The sequence below is a fragment of the Streptopelia decaocto genome (genome assembly GCF_964273445.1).
Source record: "Streptopelia decaocto genome assembly, chromosome: 1".
In the NCBI taxonomy this organism is placed as follows: domain Eukaryota; kingdom Metazoa; phylum Chordata; class Aves; order Columbiformes; family Columbidae; genus Streptopelia; species Streptopelia decaocto.
Window position 1 is genome coordinate 57314356 of NC_138663.1, and position 27444 is coordinate 57341799.

At 39.9% G+C, this 27444-nt stretch overlaps 1 protein-coding gene across 1 annotated transcript in view; it reads left to right on the forward strand.

The window, feature by feature from the left end:
- Positions 1-7306: 7306 nt before the first annotated feature.
- CPM (carboxypeptidase M) overlaps positions 7307-27444 on the forward strand; it is a 40440-nt gene continuing 20302 nt past the window's right edge. Inside the window, exons 1-2 of the mRNA XM_082075929.1 lie at positions 7307-7391; positions 7533-7683. Coding sequence (XP_081932055.1) covers positions 7374-7391; positions 7533-7683 — 169 coding nt within the window. The 5' untranslated portion in view covers positions 7307-7373. The remainder of the gene's footprint in view (positions 7392-7532; positions 7684-27444) is intronic.

Here is a 27444-nt window from a genome sequence, read left to right on the forward strand (position 1 = left end):
AGTTAATATAAAATCAAGACCTTTCTTTAGTTCATATAAGAACTGGCTGACATTCCAGTCCTGTAAAACATCTATCTGACACCGTGAAGCCAAAATCTGTACCATGAGTCTGTAAGCCAGCAATCACATCAGGCTTGTTTTATAATATAATGGTGATAGCCACTTTAAAGTAATACCGAATGCTGGACCAGAATAGGTGTGTGAATATTAGGACAAGATGAAATAATTTATGTTCCAAAAAGGCAGATATGGGAAGTGAAAATTTCTGAACTATCAAATATCTGTATCCATGGCAATTTATGGCAATTTTTGTAATATATAGTGCAATTTAAACTATTAGCCCACAGCAAGATAGTTGTAAGGGCCAAATAATTGTCTGAACACTCCAATCTTTGATTACAGACAGAATCCTTCATGTAGCTAGGCTTACATGGGGCAGACATGGTAAAGGAAAGGCTCAAAAAAGTTACTCAGTATGCAATGAAAAGGGCAGATTGAGGCTCCATAATTATCCATTAAAAACCCTGCAGGATGAACAATAATTAAAACTACATGAAAAGCAATCAACTGCAGAAATGCTTTTGGTATGCAGTATGTCAGGCTTTACAATGCATGCAACATTCAGCCTTGCTGTCTGTCATGAAGATTTGAACAGCTGTCTTGAAATGAGGGCATCCTTCAAATTCTCTTAATTTAGTGATGTCCTTACCACAGGGTCTCTGAGGAATTAATGTTTTTCTTCTTGTGTATTTTCAGGCTTCCTGTATGCAAGACTGCCAAAAAGGATTACTAATTCAAATGAGATGAGACTACTCTTTCTTAAACGCTTGAAATCCTCATTCCCAATGGAGAATTTTATATTATATTTACACGGTCATATATTAACAAAATAAAAATGAAGGCATCTGACTGCCAAGATTTGTTTCCTTCTGAAGCTGGTACAGGAAATTGTTCCAATCTGGGGCTTGCTCATATGTCAGTTTGGTGCCTGATGACCATGCTTAATGTTGTTGTAATATATGTTGGTTTGAAACACCCATTCTAAGGATATGCCAAGAATGCAGGAGTATCCCTTATCCTACACATCTTCTCTAAACATTGATTTCACTGTGCAGGAGAAATTCCTGAGTGAGGGAAGCATTGTGGTAGCAAAACGATTCTTCTTATATCATGTAGTTTAAGTACAAAGCATTCTAAAGCAAGAAATCACAAAAGTTTTTGTAAATAAGTAACATTAGAAGAAGCTTAATTGTATAAAAATTCAATGAGCCAAGACAAAGCCTATCTGGTGTTTCTTGCTTCATTTCAAAGCTTGACTACTTTTACAGATTTCTAATAATTCTGTAAAACATGAACTAGGAAAAGAAAAATAAAAGTTCCCTGATGTCAGCAACAACTTTTTTCATCCTAATTTTTTCATTTTCTGATGAGGGATGAGGTTATTTGTGACCTTTAATAAGCTACCTTCAAAGCCTGAGGACTGGAAGATTGTTTTTTTCCCCAGGCTGTGTCTTTTTAAGGGCTGCTCTTTAGCCAGCTTTCATAACCAACATGAGAGCGGCTTTTCTCCATGGACTTAAAAACATTTGTGAATAAAAGTTATTATTTCCAGTGCTCTTTTGTGCAGGTGTTTGTGTTTGTAAATACAGATTGGATCAAGATAACCTTAATAAGCTTTCTGTCATGACAGGTTACCTTGGAAGGCTCATTTGGCTAGAGGAACTATCCAAATATTATTACTTTCTGTATAGAATGGTATTTGACTAAGCTTAACAGAGGTTTGCAGATTTGAAATGCCATTTTCTTTCTCTTTTATTTAATTGGCATTACAAAACTACTTGACAAACACTAATTTATCTACAGTTAAACTCACCATTACCATTCCTACATCATTAGTGGGGTAGGAGAGTAACAGGATTTCATGTCCAGCCTATCTCTAAGGAACAACCTGTTGCCAGAACTGAGGTACAGGATGAGAGTCTCTTTCTTCCAAGCACACCTCCTTCTTTCAAAGAAACTCTCTGCTGACCTGTAGTATCACGTTCATACCTACCCCTAGTTCACTCTCAGGTCATCCTCACTCTCCATGGGCCATGTAGCCCTGCTGCTTCCTCAGCCAAGGTCCGTACTTGTATGGGATGGATCAGGGAGCTGAGCCATCTGAAACTGAAGAGGTTTTTTTTTGATTGTGTGTGTGTTTGGATTAGCTTCCAGATACACCAGTTCCTTGATCCAACTGACCACATGGCTGCTTGAGTCCTCACACTGAAAAAAGAGAGGTGGCGGGATTTGGGGCAGGGATGCCTCTCTCAGGATTGGCTCATTTTTAGGTTGGTTTAAGCTGGCCACAAAACCATATCTGTATCTTCCAAAAAATAGAGCCTTCACAGAGCTGTATGGTTTAATAAATCACAGTCTAACCAGTACACAGTCAGTACAGATTAATCCAAGAAAAGACTTGCCAGCTGCTTTCAGTGAGGTCAAGAAAGTGGCATATTTGTTTACTGCACTGCACCACTAAACATTCATTTTTAAACTGTTGATCAGCAAATTCATAGAAATTGTATATCTAGAAAGCTCAGTTTCCATTTCTCTCCCAAAAGAAAAAGGTTAGTTCAAAACACCACAATGTGTACTTTTCACTGATAGGAGATTTCAGCGCTTACTGTTTACTTGGTTGTCAGTGTAGAGGCCCATCATGCATAAATCAGTGCAGATAAATAGAGGATTGTTTTATTACACAATGAAGTTTTCCAAAAAATGTCTTAATTTCTTGTTCAGGAAATGGCACCATTGTTTACTTGAAACAGATATGTTAAGGGGCCCAGAAGAATTTTGTTGAAGGAGACACATTAGCCATCATTCTGAGTAAGAGTGCTGCATTGTTCTTGACAATGGCAATTAGGAAGATATTTTGATCTGAAGGTAATTAGCAAAAATGGCAAAATGCTATTCCAAAGCGTGATGAATTTTCCAAATGTTGGAAGCTGAAATGAGTCCAGTTCTTGGGACAGATTTTGGATTACTCAAAAGTATTTCTTAATATCAACAAGGAATCAGCTATGAAAAATCTCTGTAATTTCCATGGTATTAACTGCAATGCATTTCATATACAAATTAGCAGACCTGAGAAGATGCTATGTCAACATCTTAAATCCCTCACATTTTGTTATCCTAGGGTCAGAGCAGCAAGATGTTAGTGAACAGAAAGACTAGTCTCAGTCCTTTTCCACATGATATCCCCAGCCCAAATCCTCTCAATTGCTTTCTCCCAACAACGGTATCCATAACCCTTCCACCTTCCAGCCCTTCTCCGCAGCTTCCAGTCCTCCCACTTCCTCAAAACCTCTATAGACATTCTTAACCTTCCTTCTTCCCATCTACTTCACTGAGATCCATGGGTCGCCAGCCCACTGAACTTCCCACCAGACCTTCCTGGCTTTCCTCATTCTTAGTCCTTTGCTGTTACCCACCCACAGACACATTTATGCCGAGTGCAAAATTAAATTCTGCCTTTCCAGAGATAATTTATTTTCAAATTACATCTATTTCCATATGAACTGATGAAAGGGCAAGTATAAGCCAATATAAGAGAAGAAAGATAAACCCCAAACATTTTACAACTGTTTTACAATACCCAACACACAAGACATTTGTCTTGAACGAGATCGTGTTCCCATGCTTCAACCCCCCGTGGAGCAGAACTGACCTGTTCCACCACATCATGTGGTAGCTCAAAATCTCTGCTGTACGCAGATTTTGCTGTTTGCAACAAGGGATGAGCAAGAGGCTTGTCAGGCAGCTAGTTGTGGTTCCAGGTTCTCTGGCCAATTCAGTGCTTGTCTGGACAGCTCTAAACTAGACCAGCTGCTCATAGTGCCCCTCGGGATCACTTCGTAATTGCAGATTACCAAACACAGCAGGGCATCCCTTTCTTCTCTGGGGTAAACCATGTGCTGGGATGGAGGGGAGGAGATTTATGAACCAAAAATGCAAACGTCAGCTGAGAATTGACTGTGTGGTAGAGACAACTAATAAGATGGTGAATACTTGAGCTATTTCTGGTGCTTTGTGCTCTTTCATGCAGGGAATCTGTCTTTTGCCAGACTAATATCAGCCTGGTAATCCATCAGTGTGGGTATTATACAACAGAATGGCTTCATTGCTGATTATTCAGGTGATTGGTATCTGGGTTTACATTAATCCAAGACTGTGCAGTCCTATCAAATTCATGTGTCTGTGTCACCACTTGTACTGAACTCACTTGTCTGGTTCATCTCTCCTGAGAAAGCCTTTATCTCCTGTTTTTCCCACACCATAAATCTGATTGTCGAGTCCTTGGTGTTACAGAGGTGCACAGAACCTGAAGCTGTTTGTGTGCTTACGGTATGATCTCAAATGAGAAAGTTTTAATAGCGGTGTTGATCCTTAAGAAAACTTGATCCTTGTTAGTGAACTCTTTGTATTTCTTGCCAAAAATATTTTGAAGCTCCAGTTATAATGTGGGACATTCATTTTTCTTTTTAATTTTTGGAAAGTGCAGAAATCCTGCATGAAAGATGACACAACACTGAGTAAGATTCCAGATTCCAAGACTGCCTCTGTGAATGGCTCTCCAAAACCACAAAAGCTTCCAGAGGAGGTTTTTACTGCTGAGACCTATCTTAACTGTGTGTCTGGGAAATGTCAGGCTCACGGTGCTACCTCACTGTTGCCTGAAGAATTTTTCATACCTGTTGCTGGTAATAGGATTTTCTTAACCCGTCACTAGAGGGCAACACAGCTACTCACATCATTACACCACCCCCATATAGTTCCAAGCAACTCCGCTGAGATCCACGGGTGAGAATTCCACCTCAAAATTTGCTTTCTTTTTCTTTTTCACAAACCCCATGCTCAGGTGCAAGCTTTAGTAGTTACTTGTTGAATAGTTTTGAATAGACGATCCAGAATGATACAGAGGGGATAACAATTAATGCTGTTTACAGCAATAACACTTCTGTCTTTGCTTTCTCCTAGGAGTCATTGCCCACTGCAGTGCTGAGAACAGGAGCTGCAATAGGTTTCAGTCACTGATTCTTAACTACCAATACTAATGAGAGACTTATCACTGACTTAATTTCATCCAGGATTTGGTCTTTGGCACTGACTTTTACCCACAATTGCGTATAGCAGAACATTATTTGCCCAGGTTGGATTAAATTGACCTTAAATGACTCAAGAAGAGCAAATATCTTTGGGGTTTGTGCAGATTGGGGGAAAAAAAAAAAAAAAAAGTTTGATTCTGTCACATGTAACTCAAATGTTGCCAAATAGGTTGACTTGTCTTAACTTGCAAGGACCTGGCATGGAAACAATCTATCATTTTGAACATTCCCAAGTACAGTAATGCTCTCATTTAACTGTGACTAGTTGGCTACATTAAAGGGTGGGGTAATTTCCAAAGGAGATAAGGCTGTGTGATTACCCAGTATCAAAGGTGATTTTAGTCATGGCGCTGAGATTAAGTTTTTACAGCCCCCTGTCATTTTTACCATGTTGCAAACACCCTACTCTGTGTCTTGGAGTTCTCTGATTTCATGTGATTATCTGGGACAGTTTCCAAGTATGTATATGTCGGATTATCACCTGAGTACATTTTCTTCCCTGCTTACTCATGCAATATCTCCAGATCATCTTTCAAGGAGCCCATATGTATAGATATATATATATGTTCAAGCCTCACAAATTCAAACATAAAGCTCACATGCTTGACTCCTTCCTCCTGCTTCTCTGTAGATATATTTGTAATGTAACCCCCAACTTCACTCCCATTCCATGTAGTAAATGCAAGTAAATCTAACCAACTATTAACATATGTAAAAGACATACATATTTAGGTCTTGCAAGATTTTTTTTTTTTTTGTGATAGGTGAGAGAAGGTCTTGTCAAGTTATAAGAGTTAAAATATTGTGGAGTCAGAGTAGGAAAGGCTCTGAGGCCTGCCCAAAAATGCCATGCTAGAAGAAACACTATTCAGCAGAAGCCTAATATTATATATATCTCTTTTAACCAAGTAGACTTGTACATTGCATACATCCCTTGTCATAGGTCACATGGAAGTTCCTCATATGAACTCAGAATACTTGCGCGTTCTCAACGTAGATACCTTACCACCATTTTTATAGGTATATTCTTCTGGTACATTAAGAAACTATAGTATTAAAGTATACTTTGATTTTTTTTTTCTTTAAAGCTTTGAGATTTAATAAAGTACCTTTAGATTTAACAGTAACTTTTTATTTAGCAAGAACTTTTTATTAAATACAGCATTTTCTGTTTGGAATGCAGGACTTGTTATTTGGCATTGGCTCACACTTTCATCTCCTTCAATATCTTTTTCCTGACATTGTCCTGTATAGCAAACTTCAGAAGAAGGCAGATGAAATCCTGCTGCTGATTATAATAGAAACTGCTGTTTTCTTTCTCAGAAAAAAAAATATGCAGAATTTACAACTGGTTATATTCTAACACACAGCTATAACCACATCATATTTTTAAATAAATGTAGATGCTATCCTAATTTTTGTTGCTGGAGGCCAGCTTCACACTTTTTTGTTGTTGTTGTTGTTTCCTCCCTTTTAGTCCTTTACAATCTTAAAGACAATAAAACGTGATGAAAAAGTCTTTGTGGTGAATCCCAAAACTAGGATGTCCCCAAGGCAATGTGGTTAGCGCAAAACCAAGAAAAGCATTTAACTCTGCAGATATAATCCGGTCCTTTCAGTGAGTGAATGCAAGCCTATTAAAAAGTAATCTTAAAAATATATATATATATATAAAAAGACACAAACATGCTAGGCAGAGATTTAGGCAGATAAGTTCTCTGAAGAGTCCCCCTGCATGCAGGAGGTTTTGTATATGCGCCCCAGGTGCTGACAGCTGGATCCCACGCCAGGACCACACAGGCGCTGAGGACCCAGCTGCTGTCACACCTCTCATTAAAATAAAATAAAATAAAATAAAATAAAATAAAATAAAATAAAATAAAATAAAATAAAATAAAATAAAATGAGTTGCTTGAGCCCTTTCCCTCACTCCCAGCCTTCAGGGAGCGGTACGCGGAGGAGGAGGAGAGTCGGTGCGGGACTGCCGAGGACAGCGGGGGGAGCCGCTCCTGTCGTTGAGCGCAGGTGAGAGCCGTTGTCCCGGCGGGAAGGAGGGAGGGAAGAACGGGGAGGGGGGTGTGTCCTCCCCCCTCTGCCCCTTGGGCGGGCCGGGGGGAGCTGAGTGGATGGAGCCCGCGTCAGTCAGGGGCAAGGGCGAGGCCGGCGCTGGGGGATGGCGGCCCCCGCCCGGCGCTGGGGCTGCAGTTGTGGAGGAGCGGCGGCACCATGCGGGCGACTGCCGGGGTAGGAGCGGCGGGTACGGGTTTGGAGGGTGGGGTACCTGCTCCCCAAAGAGGGGATACGGGCTGAGGCGGGAGGGCTTGTGGCTGCGGCGGCGAGCCCGCCGGTTCTCTTGGCTGTTTGGGTTCATGTGCCTCGTTCCAGGACGCGGTGGGCATCTTCTGCCTGGTTTCCGTGGCGGCCGCGCTGGAGTTCAAGTACCACCACGCTGAGGAGCTGGAGGCGTACCTGAAGGGGGTCCACGACGCCTACTCCTCCTTCACACACTTGCACAGCATCGGGCGCTCGGTGGAAGGTAGGGAGTGGTGATGTGGGGTGGAAGCGAAGTCTTTCTGGTTTATTTAAGCCGCGACAAGCGCGGGTAAGAGCGGCTGCGGTGGCGTTCGGTGCGCGCTTGCGGGCGGCGGGGCTACTCTCGCTGGTTCCCCAGTGCCTGGTTCCTCTCTGCTCACATCTCTGTCAAAGTTTCCTCTTTCTCTTGCTTAAGCGTGAATAACAAACTCTAATGGCACGCATGACTCTTCAGCTAGGGGCGAAGTTCTCCCAATACCTTCTTTTTTTTTTTCCTGACAATTTGAAACCTTCTTAGTGGCGATTTCAGAAATGGAGCTGTCTTCAAAGAGCTTAAAATCCGTGGTACCCCATCTACTAAATGCGCATTCTAGGTGGGGCTGGAATAGGAACTTGTGGGTATGTTAAAAATATGTGTAGTTTTTTTTTCTTTACCTATTATTCCAGTAAATCTGGACTGACTAGAAAAAAAATATTTCAAATTCCATACTGATACAAGGTCTTTTGTTTTAAATGAAGAATGGGGTTTCAGTCTCAAACCCTATAGGAAAATATACTGAAATCAATAATCACCTTTCTGACCTTATAGACATTTGAATGTATCTCTCTCTGACCAGTACTTTCTTACAATACGTTCATAGAAAAAAAGTTTATTTCATTTTTTAAAAGGTATTAGAGAGTTTAGTGTTTATTAGCATATAAATAATATACATCTCTCTAGTTTTAAGTAAAAAAAAAAATAATCTTAAATGTGTTTTGGAAAATTGAATTGCTTTGGTAAGAGGCATGAAGCTAGTTGAAGAAGTTCATTCTTTAGAAGCATAATCTGTTCTTGTAATCCCATTTCATGCCATTAAATGAGACAGATGTAGAATCTGTTATCAAATCTATGCTTGTGTTTAAAAAAATAATCTACAGCTTTCTGGGTAGATAATAATGAAGGATGCTAGTAGTTTCATTTCATACCTCATGTTAGCAGTTTGTTTTCATACCTACTTCATTGTGTTATGATGTGTGTATTTGGAATACTTGTGTTTTTCCAGGACATAACTTCTATTTGAAAAGAGTGTTCTGTTTCAGTGAGGTATCAAGCAGCTGTCATGTTGCCATGGATATGGCATCTTGTCTCAGTGCATGTCTGTGTTCATTTTTTAGAAAGTCTCTTCTTGTGGGAAGAATCAAACTGGACAAGGAATCTTAAAGTTATCTAAGCTGTATTGTTCTTGGTTTTGTCAAAGGCACAATCATGTTAGATTATGTTATTCATCCACACAAGAGAAGTCTAGTCCATTTGAGTACAGTTTCCTCCAGGCCAAACTACCAATTATCCACATCCTCATGTTCCTACCTTAAAGGGACTAAGTCCTATCATTAAAATATTAGCTAGATTCTAACATCTCTGGCATGAACTCTGGCTTATCTTCATGAAAGTAGGACAAAACCTTTCATCTAACTGTAGAGATTGAAATTTTGGTTTTACCTCTCTAGATGTATGAAAGTTGATAAGATGAAGTATTCAACTTGTCTGAGTTCCATTGGCATGAAAACTGGAAATGCATCTTCTCTTGATTGTGATTGAGCAATGCACTGGAACTTTATTCAGATTTTGGTATATTGCCTTCTTCTGCTTTGCCAGCTGTGGGAGAGAAGAGGATTATGTGGGCTCTCCCTTGTTCTGCCAGTTATACATCATGATTCACAAAAAGGCAATCATCATGCTTTTTGCATGTCCTGTGTGCCTGCAGCATACTGCTGAATGAAATAGGTGGGCATTGGAAACTTTCTCAGTGCCATATAAAGCAGAATGACAGGGAGGAAACGTTCAGTGCTTCTCTGTTCTTTTTTTCTAAACGTTAAGAGATTTCTACCTCTGTTAAGAAAGGTACCTTTAGAATCTCCTGAAATATGGTAGAGGATGGCACTAAATTAGAGTCACACTCTCTCTTTTTTTTTTTCCCCTCAGAGTTTTAGAAAGTTTTGTGACAACAGTGGTTATATAGCTTTTGTGAAAGTGAAGTTTCGGTTTTGGTCAATGGGCTGAAATTCTGTTCCTCTTAGATAAACCGAAAAAAACATGTGTGTGCGCATGCACGTGTGCTTACTTGTGTGGATTTACTAGTGTTGTCCCATTACCAATTAGCTAAACTGTGTTAACAAAATGTATTTGTTGATGATGAGAAGCAGAAATTAATTTAAACATTCTAAAATTGAGATCAGTGTGATGTGGTAACTTTTCTAATGAGCTGTTGACATTCCTGATGTGGAAATTGTGGATAATGAATACAAAATCCTGTGAATCAGAGTGGTGGCTATAAAGCCACCAGACATAATTGTACTGGTATCGTGAATGGCTATTGTTCCCATGTTATTCTTAAATCTAATCTAGGTTTTACTCTAATTTTATCTAATAATCTAGTGTTATATACTACTGTCTAGACTTGGATTATGAAGAATGTGAAGTAAAGGCTTGAGTTTTGATTGGTGTGCATGGACCCAGTTCTGCGAGGCTATAGAATCCACTCCTGGAAGCCAAAATGTGGAGGGTAATAGGGACCTTTGCATTACCACTTCAGAAAGTGATTGCATGTAAGTCTTTAACAGAAATATCTGATCACTCTTCATGTCAGAAACCTCATGTGCAGATCACAAAGTAATGTGCAGATCATAAAGTAATTTAAGTCTGGAGGCCATCTAGTTTGAGCTCCTGTTCAAAGCTAGGCTAACTTGAAAGTTAGATTATGATGCTCAGGGCACTCTCCACCCAAGTTTTGAATATCTGCAAGGACGGAGATTCTACACGGTCTCTGGGTAGCTGATTCACTGCTCGACTACCTTTGTTCAAAATTCTTTTCTTGCATTGGATTAGAGTTTCCCCTGCTGTGAGTTGTTACCTGCCCTTTTGCTGTGTATGTCTAAGAACGGTCTGGCTCTGTCTTCTCTGTAATGTCCCTTCAGGTGGTGGAAGGTTGTAGCTGTATCATCCTCCAGGTTAAACAAACTAACCTCCCTGAATGCAGTGTGATCATCTCAGCAGATCTCCATGGGACTTAAGTGTGGTGGTGCCTCTTTTGCATTAGGGAACCCACCGCTGAACATGCTACTCCAGATGTAGCTTTATTAAGGTTGAGTGGAGGATCATATTTTCCCTCAAGCTGCTGGCTTATATTCTTGCTGATGCAGCCCAGCATACAGGTTGCCTTTTCTGCTGTGAGAGCACAATACTGACTCACATTTATCTTGTCCACCTGGACATTCCTTCCACACCCTGCAACCCTCAGGTTGCTGAACTGCAGCCCAGTTAGTCTGCAGCCTGTACAAGCATGTGGTTATCTTTTTGGGCTGATAATCTCAAAATGGGGTTCTTCTGTTCCAGGTGCAGGACTGTACATTTACCTTTGTCAGACTTTGAGTTTTCTGTTAACAAATTCCTTCAACTCGTCGAGGCCCCTCTGAATGGTAGCCCCGGCCCTGATAAGATGTTAAACCAATATCAGCTTCGGTATTGGCCCCCGAGGAATGCTGCTAATCATTTGTTGTCACTTAAACAACCAATTGTGCAGTCTCACCAGCTTCTGACCTCTTGTGGTGGGTTGACCCTGGCTGGACACCAGGTGCTACCACTGTTTGCTGATGGGCTCAGCTTTGGTCAGTGGTGGGTCCATCTTGGAGCTATCTGCCATTGGCTCTATCAGACACAGCAGAAGCTTTTAGCAGCTTCCCACACAAGCCACTCCCGTAGCTCCCCTACCAAAACCTTACCACACAAACTCAGTACACCTCACTGTAGTCTACTCATCTAATCTATATGTTCCCAGCTTGTTTACAAAGATACTATGAGGCTGACTGAGCACTGGAACAGGCTGCTCATGGAGGCTGGGGAACCTCCATCCTTGGAGGTACTCAAAACCTGTCTAGGCACAGTCCTGGGTGACTGGTTTTAGGTGGCCCTGCTTGACTTGGGGGGGTTGGACCAGGCAGCCTCCAGAGGTCCATTCCAACTGAGTCTGTGGTTCTGTTGAAAGCCTTGCTAAGGTCAAAGCTAAAGAAATAAAGTGCTTTCCTCTCTTTCACTAAGACAGTGATTTTTGCATAAAAGGTAAGCAGTCAAGTAGTCAAGTATGATTTGTCACAGATATCAGGTGAGATTTATGAAGTGTGTTTAGTTGATGTATGTAGACTACAACAGCAAGGTACACAACAGAACTAGTACTAAGAGCACCAGTGGAAAACAAACTAAAAGATGCTTAATCTGTTTTCTGGTGGTTTACACCATCATATGGAAATTTACCACCCCTCTGCTGGATTACCGGGAACACTTCTGCCAGATTATGGGGAAGAATGTATTCTAGACCGACAATGGCCTGTTCATTCTCCAGGTCTGTACATTTGGAAGCCATGATCTTTAGTTATGCATTTCATCTGCTAAGTTATTATCCATAAACAAAGGGAGAAGGGAGCTGAAAAAGATGTAGCACATTGGCTGAAAAACTGAGTGTTATCTGTTTGTTCTAATTTAGTAGGTAACCTCAAATCCCTCAAGATTTGTAGTTTATGAAAGACCTGATATGGTCTTATAAGCAGGTAGGCAGAGGTGTGTTGTGGCCCAAAAAATACATTGATTCTTTTATATTGTTTCAGATGTATGGTTGAATAAGCTAATAAAAGATCTTTGGCAGGAGCTCTGTTTCTGATATGCACAATATCCAACCTCAGTACAGTATGTGTACTGTATAATAATAGAGGAAGCTGCAGATCTGTAGCAGTCTGGAGATCAGGACCTTGTGTAATATATTAACTTGTCTTGCCTAATACCTGTGAAAAACAGACTGACTCTTCAGCAAGCAAATATTACAGTGTGCATTACCAAAAAGAGAATATTTTATATATGTGTATGATCTGTGGCCTTTCATTGTTCAAGTTATCCTAGTATTATTCTTTTTTGAAAAAAAAAAAAGAGTGTGGTGGCTCGGGCCTCTCTTAGATAGACCTGATGACCTTTTTAGGAGAACAAAGGCAAACAGGTTAAAAGAAGTGAGTGGCTTTTGTAGTAGAGCCACACTCTTTAAAAACTCTTTTGAGATACACTCTGGATTCAGATAAAGTGATAGCATGTCAATTACAGCTTGTTTTAGATCTAGCTTTTCAGGAGGCCAGTCTGCATTTTTAGAATTCCAGTCAAATTAGAACAGTTGTAAACATCATCCTTAAACGGGATTCTGCTTACTGAGCAAAAAGCTGTGTATTTTTAAAGTACCTTTGTCTTTACCTACTGAAGAGCTTCAAAGTTAACTTAAAGGATTAACATCTCTCTGGCATATTCTGTCATTGGAGAGGCAAAAAGCAAAGCTAAAGATTTCATTGTACTTTCATTAGAAATTTTCAGAAATAGCTTCTTGAAAAAGAGCTGTCCTGAAAGCTTTTCTAGGTGAGAAATGTGTGGCTTAATCATCCTATTCTGCTGCTTGCTATTCAATTGCTCTCTTTGTTGCCCTCGAACTGGCACATTCCATCCATTAATCTTAAGCACTTTGCTAACTTTCACTAGTCCACCCCCAAAAGTCTCACTTATTAGCCTTCTGTTATCCTTATCTCTGTGGAGAGAGAAGCTGGTTTGGTTTTAAAGTCCATGCATGAGCAGGACTTCCACATGGCTGTGTGCATGGAGGATACTCTGTACTACAGGGAAGATGTGCTCAACAGAGCTCACAGCAGGCCAGGTTTCCCAGGGGTCAGATGAGGTGCCTGTTGGAGCATATTGTGTCTCCTTCCTGCCTGCATTCATGGGTTTCACCCCTCGGAAAACAGAACGGAACAGTGCATGCCCAGGTTTCCATCTCATCCAGGTTTCCATCTCACAAGCAGCTGTAACTTCAGCAACAGGATGCACTAGGGCAGGGGTGTCAAACTCATTTTCACCAGGGCCACATCAGCCTCACGGTTGCCTTCAAAGTGTAATTTTAGGACTGTATAAATACAGGAGTAGTTACACCCCTGTGCTCGGGATTAGGAGTCGGGTAGTGCAGTAGGAAGCGTGCACCTGCCTGGTGCTGTGGTTAATAGAGAACCTAGGCAATTAACCTATCCCTGACATCATTTTGTACAAACATCAGTGGAACATGTGCCCAAGAGATGTCAGGGATCAGTTTAAATCTCCTGTCTTTTCTGAGACAGCGTGATTGATACTTTAAAGCATGTAAGGGAGGCTGTAGAAGGGAAGTGCTACCTTCAGGTTCATTGCACTCCAGTGGAACTATTTTAATAACAAAAGGCCAGGTATTATACTTGTCTATATATTGATAATCTGTGTTTTCAGATGAAAAATGATGTCTACCTGGGGAAAAACAGGAACTTATTTTCAGACATTGCTTGTGATATAGTATGAAGGAGCCTGGGTTACTACCATCCATAGTAAAATGCACTGTAATTTTATTGCATTTACATTAAAAACACTAATATTCTGGATATTTTTGCTTAGTTTAAAATACCAGAAAACAAGTTTTACTGCTGGAGAAAACAAAACCTGAAATAGACACCCATAAAATGTTTGTACTTTACTAGAATTGTTCTTATCAGGTTAGTTTCAGGGGTCTTGGCACTGTACAAAAATAGAATGAAAAGGTCATACATAGCCCAGTGTACTTAGAGGTAAATTTCTCGTGTTACCCATTATTAAATGTTTTTACAAAATGAATGCGAGTACCAGTGTGTTTTTAAAAAGAGGGAAGGAAAAAAAAAATTGTGATAAAACAGACTCTTTTCATCTTGAATTTAAAAACTTTCTAGAGGAAAATCCACAGGGAATGTGATGTGTTTAAAGAGAATATTGCAACTATTTTTCCTGTGGTTACATGATGTGAGGTATGTTTGCATAGAACACTATTACCTTCTGTTTGTTCCATTTGAATGACTGCTACAGATGGCTTTCCTCCTGTCTCCAATCCCTGATAATGTCTTGCTTTCCCTTCCCTCCTCCTCATCTCCCACCCCACAAATCTCCTTAGTATGGCATGTATAGATAATATAAGCATTGAGATTTTCAATGTTCATTTTTAGAAACAAGAGCGACATTTCCCACTCTGAGGGCCTCATGTAACGCGTACTGAAGTCACTTGGCTCAAGTCCAGAGTTTCATTAAAAAATGGGCATTCTAAAACTTATCGGGGTAGTTAAACTTTTACCCATTCTTGCCTACTTCTCTTTGAATTTTTTTTTTCCCCTTTTGTGCCATTTGCTCTTTTCCTTCTTAATCATCTTTGTTCTAGTCTTTTTCATTTGTCCTTGTCTAGTGGCATATACGTGACTAGTACTTGTGGCATATAAATGTAGGTTAACAAGAGTCTAGGTAGATTTATATGTTCATTTTATTATTGAAAGAGTGTCTGGGTTCATGGATGGGTTTGGTCTTAACAGCCTTGTAAGCTCTATTTGCAGCATGTTATGTGAGTCACTGTGATGGGAAGGGAAAAAAAAAACAGAGGAGGAAGACTGGCTCCTTCAGGGTTTATGTAGTCAAGGCTAAACCGTGACTTTAAAAACAAGAAGTACTAGCCTGTATTTTTAAGTCTTCAGCTTCCAACTGAGCTTTGCTCTAAACCATGTGCTTAAATAGATCTCACTGTTACTACATTAGATTTAACTTCTGAGTCCATTTGTCCTAACCAAAGCTAAAAAGACTTTAAATGTTGAAACGCACTTTCATATTTCATCTGACTGCCTCCTCTAACAATTTAGTTACCAGAATTAGTTTACATGTGAATACTGTGTATGCCTACTTCTAGGAGAAAAGTCATAGCACTTCTACCATCTGCAACAAGTAGTTTGACTACTGTAATGTGACAGAAGTTTGTGTGCAATCAGTCTTCTGACAGCCAAGCACTAAGATTTTTGTCTGATGACAACATGACTTAACATCACTTTCCCATCAATATGGTTAGGTTTTTTATGCAAATAACATATAAAAAGTACACAGATTGGTCAGCATCAGATGCTTTAAAGATTGGCAAGTTAAGACATTACTCTTAGAGATGCAGTTACTCACTGACTCTAAGCATTCCCTTGAAAGTAAAATAATTTGCTTAAATCTTCTCTTCTTTATGCTTGCTGTGAATTGGTCAATAGCCTTTGTCTTGCCATCTATGCTATCTCTTACACCTAAAAATAATAATGAAAGTGTATGTATGTATTTGTATGTTATACAGTTTTATTTTACATACATGCAAACACACACACAACACTTGTTGCAGACAATCTTGTGGAAAGGTTTTTTTTCTGTGAAAGCTGCCGTACCAGAGGTTTCTGTCCCAGCCTGGAGAAAAAAAATTCAAGCACCTGTTTGAAGGGAACCTATCCTAGCAACGTAGATAAAACACTTCTCGTAAAAGAACTGTTATCTAGCACTGCAGTCTTTATGTTGTAACTTTGAAATGGAAAGATCCGATCTATTTAGAAATAGTCCCCTGTTCATGTGAGCAGCATTTGTTTAAAACCAGCATTGTGGGGAAAAAATTTCTGTTCTCCTGCCTTCGCTCTGCCCCTTGCTTTGTAGTTGTCCACTTGCAGCGTATGTTTGTCAAGCTCTTCTTCAGAGCAGCAGAGGTCTGAAGCCATCCTGTTTTCCCTCAGCAACACTTTTCAGCTTTCCATGTTTGTTTGAAAGTAGACAGACTTGACAACTGGATATCATAATTCACACCAGTGAAGTCAGCAATACTAGGGAGCTTGTGTAACATAGAATCAGCAATTGCAGCTGGTGGATGCAGTTTGATTCTTGTCTGTCTCCATCTCCTCTAACTAGTGTTGAGAAAGTAAATATGTAGTAGATGTTTTCTATAAAAACAACCAAACACAAAACCACAGAGCTCAGGATACTAAGAATGGTGCACTATGGACAGATACATTACTGGAGTTTTTCTCTCTCATTTGTAGGATTCTGCTTTTTGAAGAATAGTACATAAATTTTTAGCCATGTAAATAAGAAGTGTGATCTTGAAACAGCTTGTGGTCCTTTGTATTGCTCATAACTATCTGATAATTTAACTGTAATTTATGGTTTACTGATTGCAAGGGGTGAATTATACCTGTACTCTGACTTCAAGTAACTTTTAATGTGTAACTCAGTGTTGACTTATACTGGTCCTAAATAAGTATTCACTTCCTCAGACTGCTGTTTTTCAGATGCTGTAGAGTAGCACACCAAGAGAAAGAGATTCTGTAGTAAAGAAAAAAAAGAAAGCATAATCATTAATCGAGAGATGGATATCAGTTAAGGGTCTTCTACCACCAGATTAGGTTTGTTTATTAGCCTGTCACAACCTGTATTTGCTAGTCTTTTGGTCTAGCTACAGGGCTTATATTTCCCCAGTTATAGGGAAAATTGGGTGAACATTGATGGTAATGATCAGTGATGGGGGTAGAATTGCCCTTTCAGTACAATGCTCTTAATTTTTAAAGAAATTCTAGTAACAGACTTACTTAAGAAGAAACAAAACTCTCATCCTATGCCCGTGTTTTACATAGATGGTCAATCTGCCTGAATTATCCTCTTGAGGAGAGCTCAGTAACACATGCCTCCTACCTCACTTCAGGGGATGAGGATTTTTAATATAAAAGTGTTTCTAGTAGCTTTTTATTCATGTCCCACAGAAGGCAGAGAGCAATGCATCCCTTCTGGATGGCCTTTCTGCCTACGACCTCTGGCTGTAGATCCTTGGAGCTACCAATGTCTCTGATACTCAGGGCTGCCTAATTAAAGCCTTACTGTATGTAGCTATGGTATGGTATAGTATGTTCGTCTAGTCCACATAAGTACAAACAGAGACATGCTCATAATACATTAATTACTTGGTAGGGAAGATGTGACTTCTTACCCTGAAGCATTTGTTCCTTAGGCAGTTGTTCTATGCATGACTTTGCATAGAAGAGAGATCTAGATCTTTTTCTCTAAGGCTCTTTTTTTTTTTTTTTTGGTATGTTTGTTTGGTATTAGTTTTTTGTTTGTTTTGGTTTTGTGCTTTGAATGAAAGCTGGATATGCATATGATTGTTAGTTCTACTTTCAGAATTTTTTTATGAACTAGGTAACTACTGGAGATGAAACAAATAATGCATAGGTCTGGATGTAGTTCTCTTCCCCTCCCAGCTGAGATGCCACCCTCTACCTATAAACTACTCCACTTCTGGCACAGTAACTCTTATAATCTATACAGTGGTTCGGATGTGAGGAAAAGTTCAGAGGATGCTTCTAAGCAGATGATTCCGCAGCTTGATGTGTAGGGCTGACTTGTTGTGGGAAAGGTCAGTTCATGGCAGCTGGAGTTATTTAATTAAATGACTGTAGCTGTTGAGTAACATGCCGACCTCACAGTGGATTTAGGACAGTTGAGTTACATTTCCTGTTTGTTCTGAGCCAATTGTTCTACATCCATGGGTCCTGCGGTTACCTGAGGCATCAAAGCAGAGCTTGATCAGGTCTGCAAAAGTAACATTTGTCCTAAAGCTAAAATAAAAACAAACTGTGCTCTCAGTAAGAAATATAGTCCTACTGTATCAGTTCAAAAGTCCAGTCTGGTCCAGTGTTCTTTTTTCCAGTAATTGCTAGAGAAAAGCCTAGGAATAGGGTAGGCACAGAATGATACTTACTCAGTAGCACTTCCAGCAATGAGCAACCTGGCTGTTTCTGATAAAGCGTTTTTCCTAATTGTGGTGGACCTAAAGTAGGTTAAGTACAAAGGTTGCTTTGATGCACAATTGCATTAAGCTGATCTCCAAATCCAAAAGGAAACAAAGGCCACCTAGAACATGTTTCTTAAAGAGACAAAGGACTGAGTTACTCTGTGGATAGTAACACTGCCCGAGTTTTAGTTCCTTGTAGTGCTGCTGCCTTTCCTAAAAGGCAGTTCCTGATGTTTCTAAGGAGACATTTTATTACCCTTTTTGAGAGAGAATCTGGAAGGAACTGGTCAAACTAACGTAGCTTGTTAACTAAACCAGAGACAGACGATGATTATAAGAATTGGATTATTTTTAAAAAGTTATTCTATTTTGCATTTTTTCTTCTCTGGCCAGATAAAAAAGGGCTGGAGGGGGAGCAAGGGAAAGCAGCTCACTCTTTGAATTTGTAGGACTCTCTTGCCAGTGTTGAGGTGTGTATGTTTGGGGCTTCCTATTCCTGAAGCTAACATAGTGTCTGGGATCTGCCAAGGACGTTTACAGGATATGCAGAACAGGTTACCTGATGAGGCGTTTTAATGCACTTAAACTCTCAAAGTGCACCAGCAACTTCTCAGCCATGAAGGAGCAACAACCTGTAGTCTCCTCTTGGTTTTCTACTCCCTCCATTGCCTTCAGGTGGCAGAAATAGTTTTGGCCTCCTTTGCTTCTGGTGGTAAAAGGGCAGGCCAAATAAAACTGTCAAATCTGGATAAATTGCACTTGAACAAACCAGCCCCATCTTTGTGCCTGGTTTGCGTTATAAGTGATCACTTTGCTCATGATGATCCCACAGTACTGTTGTGAATGGATAATTTTTCTTTATGCGTACAATAGCTTTTCTGAAAATTACTGGATGCATACCAGTCTCACATCTTTTTCAGAAAAAAAGAACTCTTTTTTTAGAACTAGGTTTAAAAACTCTGTGGTCATAGAAACAAGAGTTGGTGAAAAGGAAAAATAGTCTGTCTGGTTTCTGGGAGTGAATATAATACCAGTTAGTGTAAATAGTGGGGGAATGCCTGTTCAGGCTAATTCTATGTGTTTGTAGTGTTCTCTTCTCAGTGAGCAATACTGAATAAGGGTAGTGTATATTGTTTTAAAAACAGCATTCTCCTCTGGGTTGCTTTTATTTGAATTTTTAAATTTTATTTTTATTTCTTGATTTGTTCCCATAAACCATAAGGAGACTGTGCTCTGGACTGTCAATTTTTTGTGGTTTTCGTGTATAAAGAGTGTTCTCTGCTTGATTATGAGAACTGGAAATAATACAGCGTGAGTCATGTATACATGGGAAAGGGTTGTCATTCTCATAAGACAGAAGTCCTGTGAAAGTGTTTGAAGCAGCTATAGATGTCCCAATCAACCAATGATTTGTAAACCTTTAGGAAGATAAATAAGTACATGAACCATGAACTGTTTTGACTTCCCTTCCCTTCCCTTCCCTTCCCTTCCCTTCCCTTCCCTTCCCTTCCCTTCCCTTCCCTTCCCTTCCCTTCCCTTCCCTTCCCTTCCCTTCCCTTCCCTTCCCTTCCCTTCCCTTCCCTTCCCTTCCCTTCCCTTCCCTTCCCTTCCCTTCCCTTCCCTTCCCTTCCCTTCCCTTCCCTTCCCTTCCCTTCCCTTCCCTTCCCTTCCCTTCCCTTCCCTGTGCTTTGGTTACAAATAAAACATATCTGGACTTTTAGAGTTGTTGGTTATTCCTACAGTTCTGCTTATAAGGTACTGACTCTAAATTGGATTGGCTTGTATAATATATGGAAGTAGACATGTGCTTATTAAATCGTGGCAAATTGTTACTTTTATTTTTTGCCTTGAGAGAGAGGTAACGTTATGTCTGTAATAAGGGATACATGAGAAGGGACCAGGAGTATTAAGTAGTGGCCCCAGCATAGTAACTACGTCAGTGGTAGTGCATCTGTTGCTGAAACATTCTGGTCCTTTGTATCTCAAGAAATATCACAAATTGGTTGAAATTAAACTGTCTGTATCAGCACTCAGAAAGCTGACAGGTAGAAACACAGGGCACAGGATAGTCCTAACACTTTGAAATAAAATTTAAAAATGCTTAACAGATACTGTACCAATTGATCTGTCTTGCTGTTATCTTCAAGCCAGCATTGGCTTCCTTATCAATGGTTTTTACTCCTTCCGACAGCTTATTAAGAACAGTGTGGTTAGGTTAGTTCTTGTTAAGTATGACCTCTTTTACGGTCTCTCCATTAAGCAGGATACTTGGGGAAACAAAACAAGCAGTAAAAAAAAACCAAAAAAAAACAACTTGATAAAACAAAATAAGTAGTAAAAATCAAGTGGTAAAACCTTTGCTTCCCTCCCTAAATAAGAAGCGCTATCACTGTGGAGTGGGGGTGGCAATGGTAAGACCTGCAGTCTAATGTTACCTTGGGTTCTTTTGATGTGTTCTGCTTACCTATGCACCATGCCGAATTTTGCCAGATATGCCTAGTTAACATATGTGATTGATCTGGATCTTTTTAATCCTTCAAAATACCATGAAGAATTTCTTATATTCAAAGTGCCTTAGCTCTTGTTGGGATATGAACTTTGTTCATTACTACTGCTAATACATGCCAAGTCTTCAGATAATTCTTTCTGTCTCAGTGGACCATGAGAACATAGCATACTGAAAGTGAGGATAAGCTCTCACAAGAGAGTCTGATGTACTACAGTTTTTCATACAGATGTCTATGTGATCCCAGCCTCAGGTATGTAGGTTATTCTGAGTATAAACTAGACAGAGTATCTGTTTATTGAGCCGAGACAGCTGCCTTTTTTGGCCGGTAATTTACAAAATTTATATCCCCAAAGGATATATTTGTATTTGTATTACTTACTGTAATCTGGAGGGTGCTTTATTCAACAGTCTGGCTAGATTAAATTCACATATTTATTCATGTTTGTAAGGCTACTTCTGCAACGCTACTACAACAGTCATTCTGATTAAATGTTTCTGGTTATACAGGTAACATGTTGGTAACTCAAATTCTGTTAGAATTTGAATCAAGCTGTGCGTACCTTTGAGCAGTCCTCTTGTGGAAGACAAGTTCCAAAATAGCTTTAGGTTTTCCATCTTGAACTGGTGATGGCAGATCAGAGTACTGTAGGGCAAGGATGCTGCTGGTGCTTGCTTAGAAAGAGGGAATTGCTCCTGAAGTTCTTAATTAGCTGTGGTAGTGTTTTGCTGGAAGAGAGTGTTGCCCCACTGTTATCATGGAGAAACTAACACTTTGTCTTTATACTGAAGCTTGGAAGTACAATACTAAGTTAGATAAGCATTTAATGTTCTTATATTTCCATCTTCTTGCCTATGTGTGCGCACATAGCTGTGAATTGTACTCTTGTGTTACACACTGATACTACTGAGCTTTGCAGGGAACGCAAGTACAGATCAGAAAAATTAAAAGCTGAAGAATGGTTTGTGTTAGCACAGAAACTGATTAACTGTGAATGTGATTTAAAAGTTAGAAGGGATAAAGTCAGGATCGAGTTCTTGATCTCTCTCTTCCTGGAAGATTAGAAACTTTATGTGGTAATAAGCATAGTTTGACTTAGTCTCAGAAAACAGGTGTCAGATGCATCTGGGAAAATACCCTGACATAGTTCTGAAATAAAAAGAAAACTATAAAGATGTCTCAGTATCTTGTATGGTAACAATTAACCTAGATTTACACTAGTATTACAGGTAGCCAGTAAGGATGGATTATCCCAAGACATAACAGAGTATGTTGCCAAATGCAGTTAGGGAAATGTTTCCAGTATTAGTATGCACAGTTAAAGTGGATTAAAGAGCATATGGGAGATTATATGGGGTTTATGGTATATCTACAGAAGAATTATCAAGGAGTGACTCTTATGCCATCCTCTCTCCCCACAATATTTTGTGTAAGTAATGCAGATGCTAGTTATTTGCATAATTTCTCTTTCTTCTGTCAAACCATGATTATGTAGTGGTTGCTCTTGCAGTAGAATCTGTTACAAAAATCAGCTTGTATGTTTATTTCACTACTGTTACTTGTTGTTCTCATCATAGCATCTAGCTCTTTTGCTTACACTGGAACTGAGCAGGATTGATACAGGCTATGCTGAAGGCACAGTCACCACCCTCTTATGTTCTCATTGAATAAAACCTTGTCTGTCTGGTCCCCCTTCTTATTTTGCAGTGCTTTGATTGCATGCTTTGGGGGTCAGAAACATATATTTTAAAAGTTTGTGTGGAGTGTGACAGAATGAAGCCCTGATAGGACAAGTTCTAAGGACTGCTGAAGTAACAGTAGTCAATAATCTGAAGAAAAATAATAAAGCTTTAAAGTTGTTTGCCATTTCTATTTAACTTATCTGTCTGTCTTCTTTTCTTACTACTAAGGTGGCCTTCCCTACAGCTCAGGGCCACAAATTTCCAGGTAATATGCAAACCACCCTGATAAATGCTACTTGGCATCTAGAGTTTGTTGCCAAACATGGGATAAGTAAGAGTAAAAATTAGTACATTTTATGGAAGAGGATATGAAATACAAGCCACAACAATTTGCTTCCCTTGGTATCAAATCTCAAAGGTATATTTTTGAGGTCATTACTTTTATCTGGTATAATGTCATGTTGTCTTCTTTGATAATCTAGTTTTATAGGTAGCATAGATGGATACAAGTAGATTCATATCTGAGGCTTGGATCTAGACATCTAAAAACTCAATTTTGTAGCCAGTGCCAGAGCAAGTTTTGTATGAAGTATGTTCAGTGCTGTACTGTTCAAATAGGTATTTGGTCAGATCTAGAGCCGGAGTAAATGTTTTTTGACACTGTTTTCCCACAGCCCTCTCCTGGACAAACTGGCAAGAAGGAGTTTGGATAGGTGGCCTATGAGATAGGTAGGAAACTGGCTAACAGGCCATATTTGGAGGTTATGGTGATCAGTGGTTTTTACTCAGGCTGGCAGCCTGTCACAAGCTGGATCGCCAGGGATCTATACTGGACCCTACAGTGTTCACCATCTTCATAAATGATCTGGACAATGGGATTGAAAGCACTGTCACCCTGTTTGCTGGTGACACCAAATGGTGGTGAGGTAGACAAGTCAGATGGGTGAGCCATTAAGATGGACAGAGATAGACCTGGGCAGGCTGGAAGAGGTGGATAGCAAGAACAGTATGAAGTTTAACAAAGACATGCAAAGTCCTGCACCTGGGATGGAATAGCTCAAGAGCCCAGTACAGGCTAGGGTCTGTGTGGTTGGGTGGTAGCCTTGCTGAAAGGAACCAAGGAAGTCCTGGTGGACAATGAGTTGAAAATGAGTCAGTAGTGCACTGCTACAGCAATGAAGGCAAATTGGACCCTGGCTGCATCCACAGGGGCGTCACTAGTGGAGATAAAGACATGATCATCCTGCTCTACTCAGTGTTTGTCAGACTGTACCTGGAGTGTTGTGTCCAGTTCTGGTCCCCACAAATCAAGAAAGATGTGGACAGACTGGAGAGGGTCCAAAGGGAGGCCATGAAGATGATCAAAGGGCTGGAGAACCTGCCCTCTGAGAAAAGAGTGAAGGAGTTCAGGCTCTTCTTCCTGGAGAAGAGAATGCTTGGGGTACTTAAAGAGTGACTACAGAGAGGACAGATGCTCACTCTTCACAAGGAGCCAGGTGGAAAAAGACAGGGGACAATGGATGAAAGTTGCACTGGGAGAGGTTTCATCTCAATATAAGACATTTTTGTAGTGAGAACAATCACTCACTGAAACGACTTCCCTAGGATGTCATGGAGTCCCCAGCACTGGAAGTTTCGAAGATGTAGTTGGAAAGAGTGCTCAATAATCTCATGTAGGCTCACTTTTCCATGGAAGGTTGGACCAGATGATCTTCTGAAGGTCTGTTCCAGCCCAGGCTGTTCTATGATTCTGTGACTGTTTCTATGTTTAAATTGTACTAGGACCTTGTATTCTAATGAGGGTCAGTCTGTCTTGTGCCTTTCTAGGTAGTGACTGCCTCAACATGGATCAGCATTACTGCAGTTCCTACCCACGAAGTCAGTGTGCAACACATGGCCAGCCCAGGAGGACTGTAGTAAGCTTCTGGGTCGAAGTGGACCTCCATGCAAACTTTTGAATCAGTAGCCTAGCCTGAGTGGTACTGAGAGTGGGTCTGGTGCATTGCCCAGTCATTTCACTTCATTTCCTAGCCATAACTTCATTTGGAATGACAGCAGTTCCATTTTATATAAATGAATCTGTAAAGTGAAGAAAAGTAGAAATAAATTTCAGAACAAAATAAACCAGGGAGTGCAATCCAGACTGTAACATCTACAAATTGATTTGGTTTATTTCCCGCTAGATCTGGAGATAAGATTCACTTATCCATCCTAATTCCCAGGTGTTGTAGATGTATTTAGAATACTGATACTATGCCATGACCTGTGGCAATCCTACAAAACTGAAAAAGACTGCTCATTCTGCTAGAACCTGTGGGGTCTGGATCTAGCTCTGGTGCAATGCAAGTCTTGTTGCTTGTTGTGAGATACAGAGACACATGTTTGTCTTGTGTACTTGAAATATAATTCACTAATTAGTTAAAATCAGTTCTGGTTTGGCTGTGAGAAATGGCTTTTTGGTATACATTCAGTTGATTCAAAGCATGGGAGGTAGCTTAGCTGTTCACTTCATGTACAAAAACAGAGTTATCTAGGCTTTACTGATTAAAGGAAACTTTATCTGTATGCTGAATCATTTTATATGCAGTAAATTACTGCTGTATGGGAAGAAATCTTACATCATCCCTCATAGGTACAATATCCAGTACTGCAGGCTGAGCAGACACAGGAATTTATTTTAATTGTTAATGGTAGGTTTAATACTTCTCACAAGCTGGAATGCCAGGAAATAATTGGTGTCTCAGTTCATGGGAGTGTTTATCATTTAGATGGCCCTCACACAAACTATAAACAGTCTAAACAGTAATGCTGGAAAGGCCAATTTAAATCAGTACTTAATAGTAGTCTATACTTAGTTCTTTCTTGTGTTTCCCATGAGTGCAATTTCACAGTGATAGCAGAAGGAATGAACACTGCTGATGGCAAAGCACTGGAAATATATATATATATTTAAATTGATATCAGAATACACTATTATTTGTAGAAAGTCTTAAATGACAGATATAACTATAGCATTTTAGCTGTACTTTGACTCTTGTTGATTTAGTATATATGGTATTGAATCAGTGCTAGTGCTGCTATGGGAAAGCGGATAAAGAATATGGCACTGTTCTACATTGGCTCAGGAGGTGCTCCAAGAAACCTGTGTGTATGGATGTGGATGTTGTCATTGCTAGTAGCTGGATTTAAAATCGCTCTTGTGATCTGTTCCCTTTCCAGGGGCTCTCTGGTTATTTGTGAGATAAGATGCTTCATGTTCTAGGGACTACAATATTGTTTGGCTGTTGTGATTGGTTGGGTATCTTATGTATTAGATAATAGTTAAGTACAGAAAGGTAATATAAATGTGACAAATAGATTTGTTGGTTTAATGTCCTCATCCTGCTCTAAGCTACCCTGTTTTCCCAAAAATAAGACCTACCCCGAAAATAAGTCCTAGCATGACTTTTCAGGATTTTTGAGGAGGCTTGAAGTATAAGCCCTACTCCAAAAATAAACCCTAGTTACAGTTCATTTAAAAAGTCAATTTAGATAGTATCGAGGCAGCTACACATGTAAAAAAGCAAAATTAATTGGCAATAGAATGCAGCAGGACAGATGTGACAGAATGTGATGACGTGACTATGTTTGAATAAATGTTGAATTTTTTTTCTTCAAGAATAAACATAGATTGTCGTTCATGGAAAAATAAGACATTCCCTGAAAATAAGCCCTAATGCATCTTTTGGAGCAAAAAATTAATATAAGACCCTGTCTTATTTTCAGGGAAACAGGGTATCTCACCTTCTAGGTCACTGCTTTGTACTTGTATAGGAAATCATCAGGGATGTGAGGAAATTAATGCTTTTAATTAGCACTTATTTCACTTGCTCTGGAAGGGCTTTTTACATGTAATTCATTGAACCCATTGTCTCTGAGATATTTTGAAGCCCTGTCTGCATCTTTGGTACTCACACAGACAATGGGCAGTCCCAGAGCTGAATGAATTTATAGCCTCATAGAAAGTATATGTCTCCTCTGTAGGAAACCATGTATTATACAGTTTAGCTGTATCCACCTCATCTAAGAGAGTGCTGGGACACCATCAGATCCCCAGTATAAGTCCTTTGCTACCATAATCTTATAATTTCACCTCTGTCTTTTAGATGTCGGCTGTGCTCTTTTGCAACAGAGTTTGGTCTGATGAATCCCTAGCTAGGGAAGCTGCACGTTGTAGGTTCAGAGTAGTCATCTTATGTTTGCGCTGTTGTGGAAAGGCTGTGATCACAATGGTAAGCACGTATGTTCCCCTCAGTGCAGCAATCCATATGGCAACTGACAAGTTGGGCACCAAGGAGGGATGTCTGAAATTTCCTTCCAGTAAAAGGAAGAAGAGCTGGGCAGAATGGCTCAGAGGGCATAAGGACAAAGAATCGTAGGAGCACTCTGGCAGGACTTCCTTGGTACTATGTAGGTTGCCCCTGGATACAATCATGGAGAGGATGCAGAGGTAGAAATGGAGGTTGTTGTCCCAGCTTGATTTTGAGTAAAAATAGCATGTTTTTTCATTAGTAGGATTTTTTTTCAGTTCCATACATATACTACTGCAGCCAGATTTGTCCTCTATTATCACAGAATTGCAGGATGGTTGAGGTTGGAAGTGACCTCTGGAGGTTTTGGATGGGAGATGATCTGGGGTGGTGGTGGTGGGGACTGGTGGTTCTTTTTCCTTTCCTTTTTGAAGAAGGAGGTGCTTAAAAACTGGCGTCTCTGGTTTCTCCACTCTAACTTGTCTAGACCTACAGAAGTCAAACTATTATTTTTTTTGGTTTGTTTTTAATGAAACTTGCTCTGCATAGAACAAAGCCAAATAAACAGCTTCCTCACCAAAGCACTTACTGTGAACTTACTTTTAAAAGCGTGGATT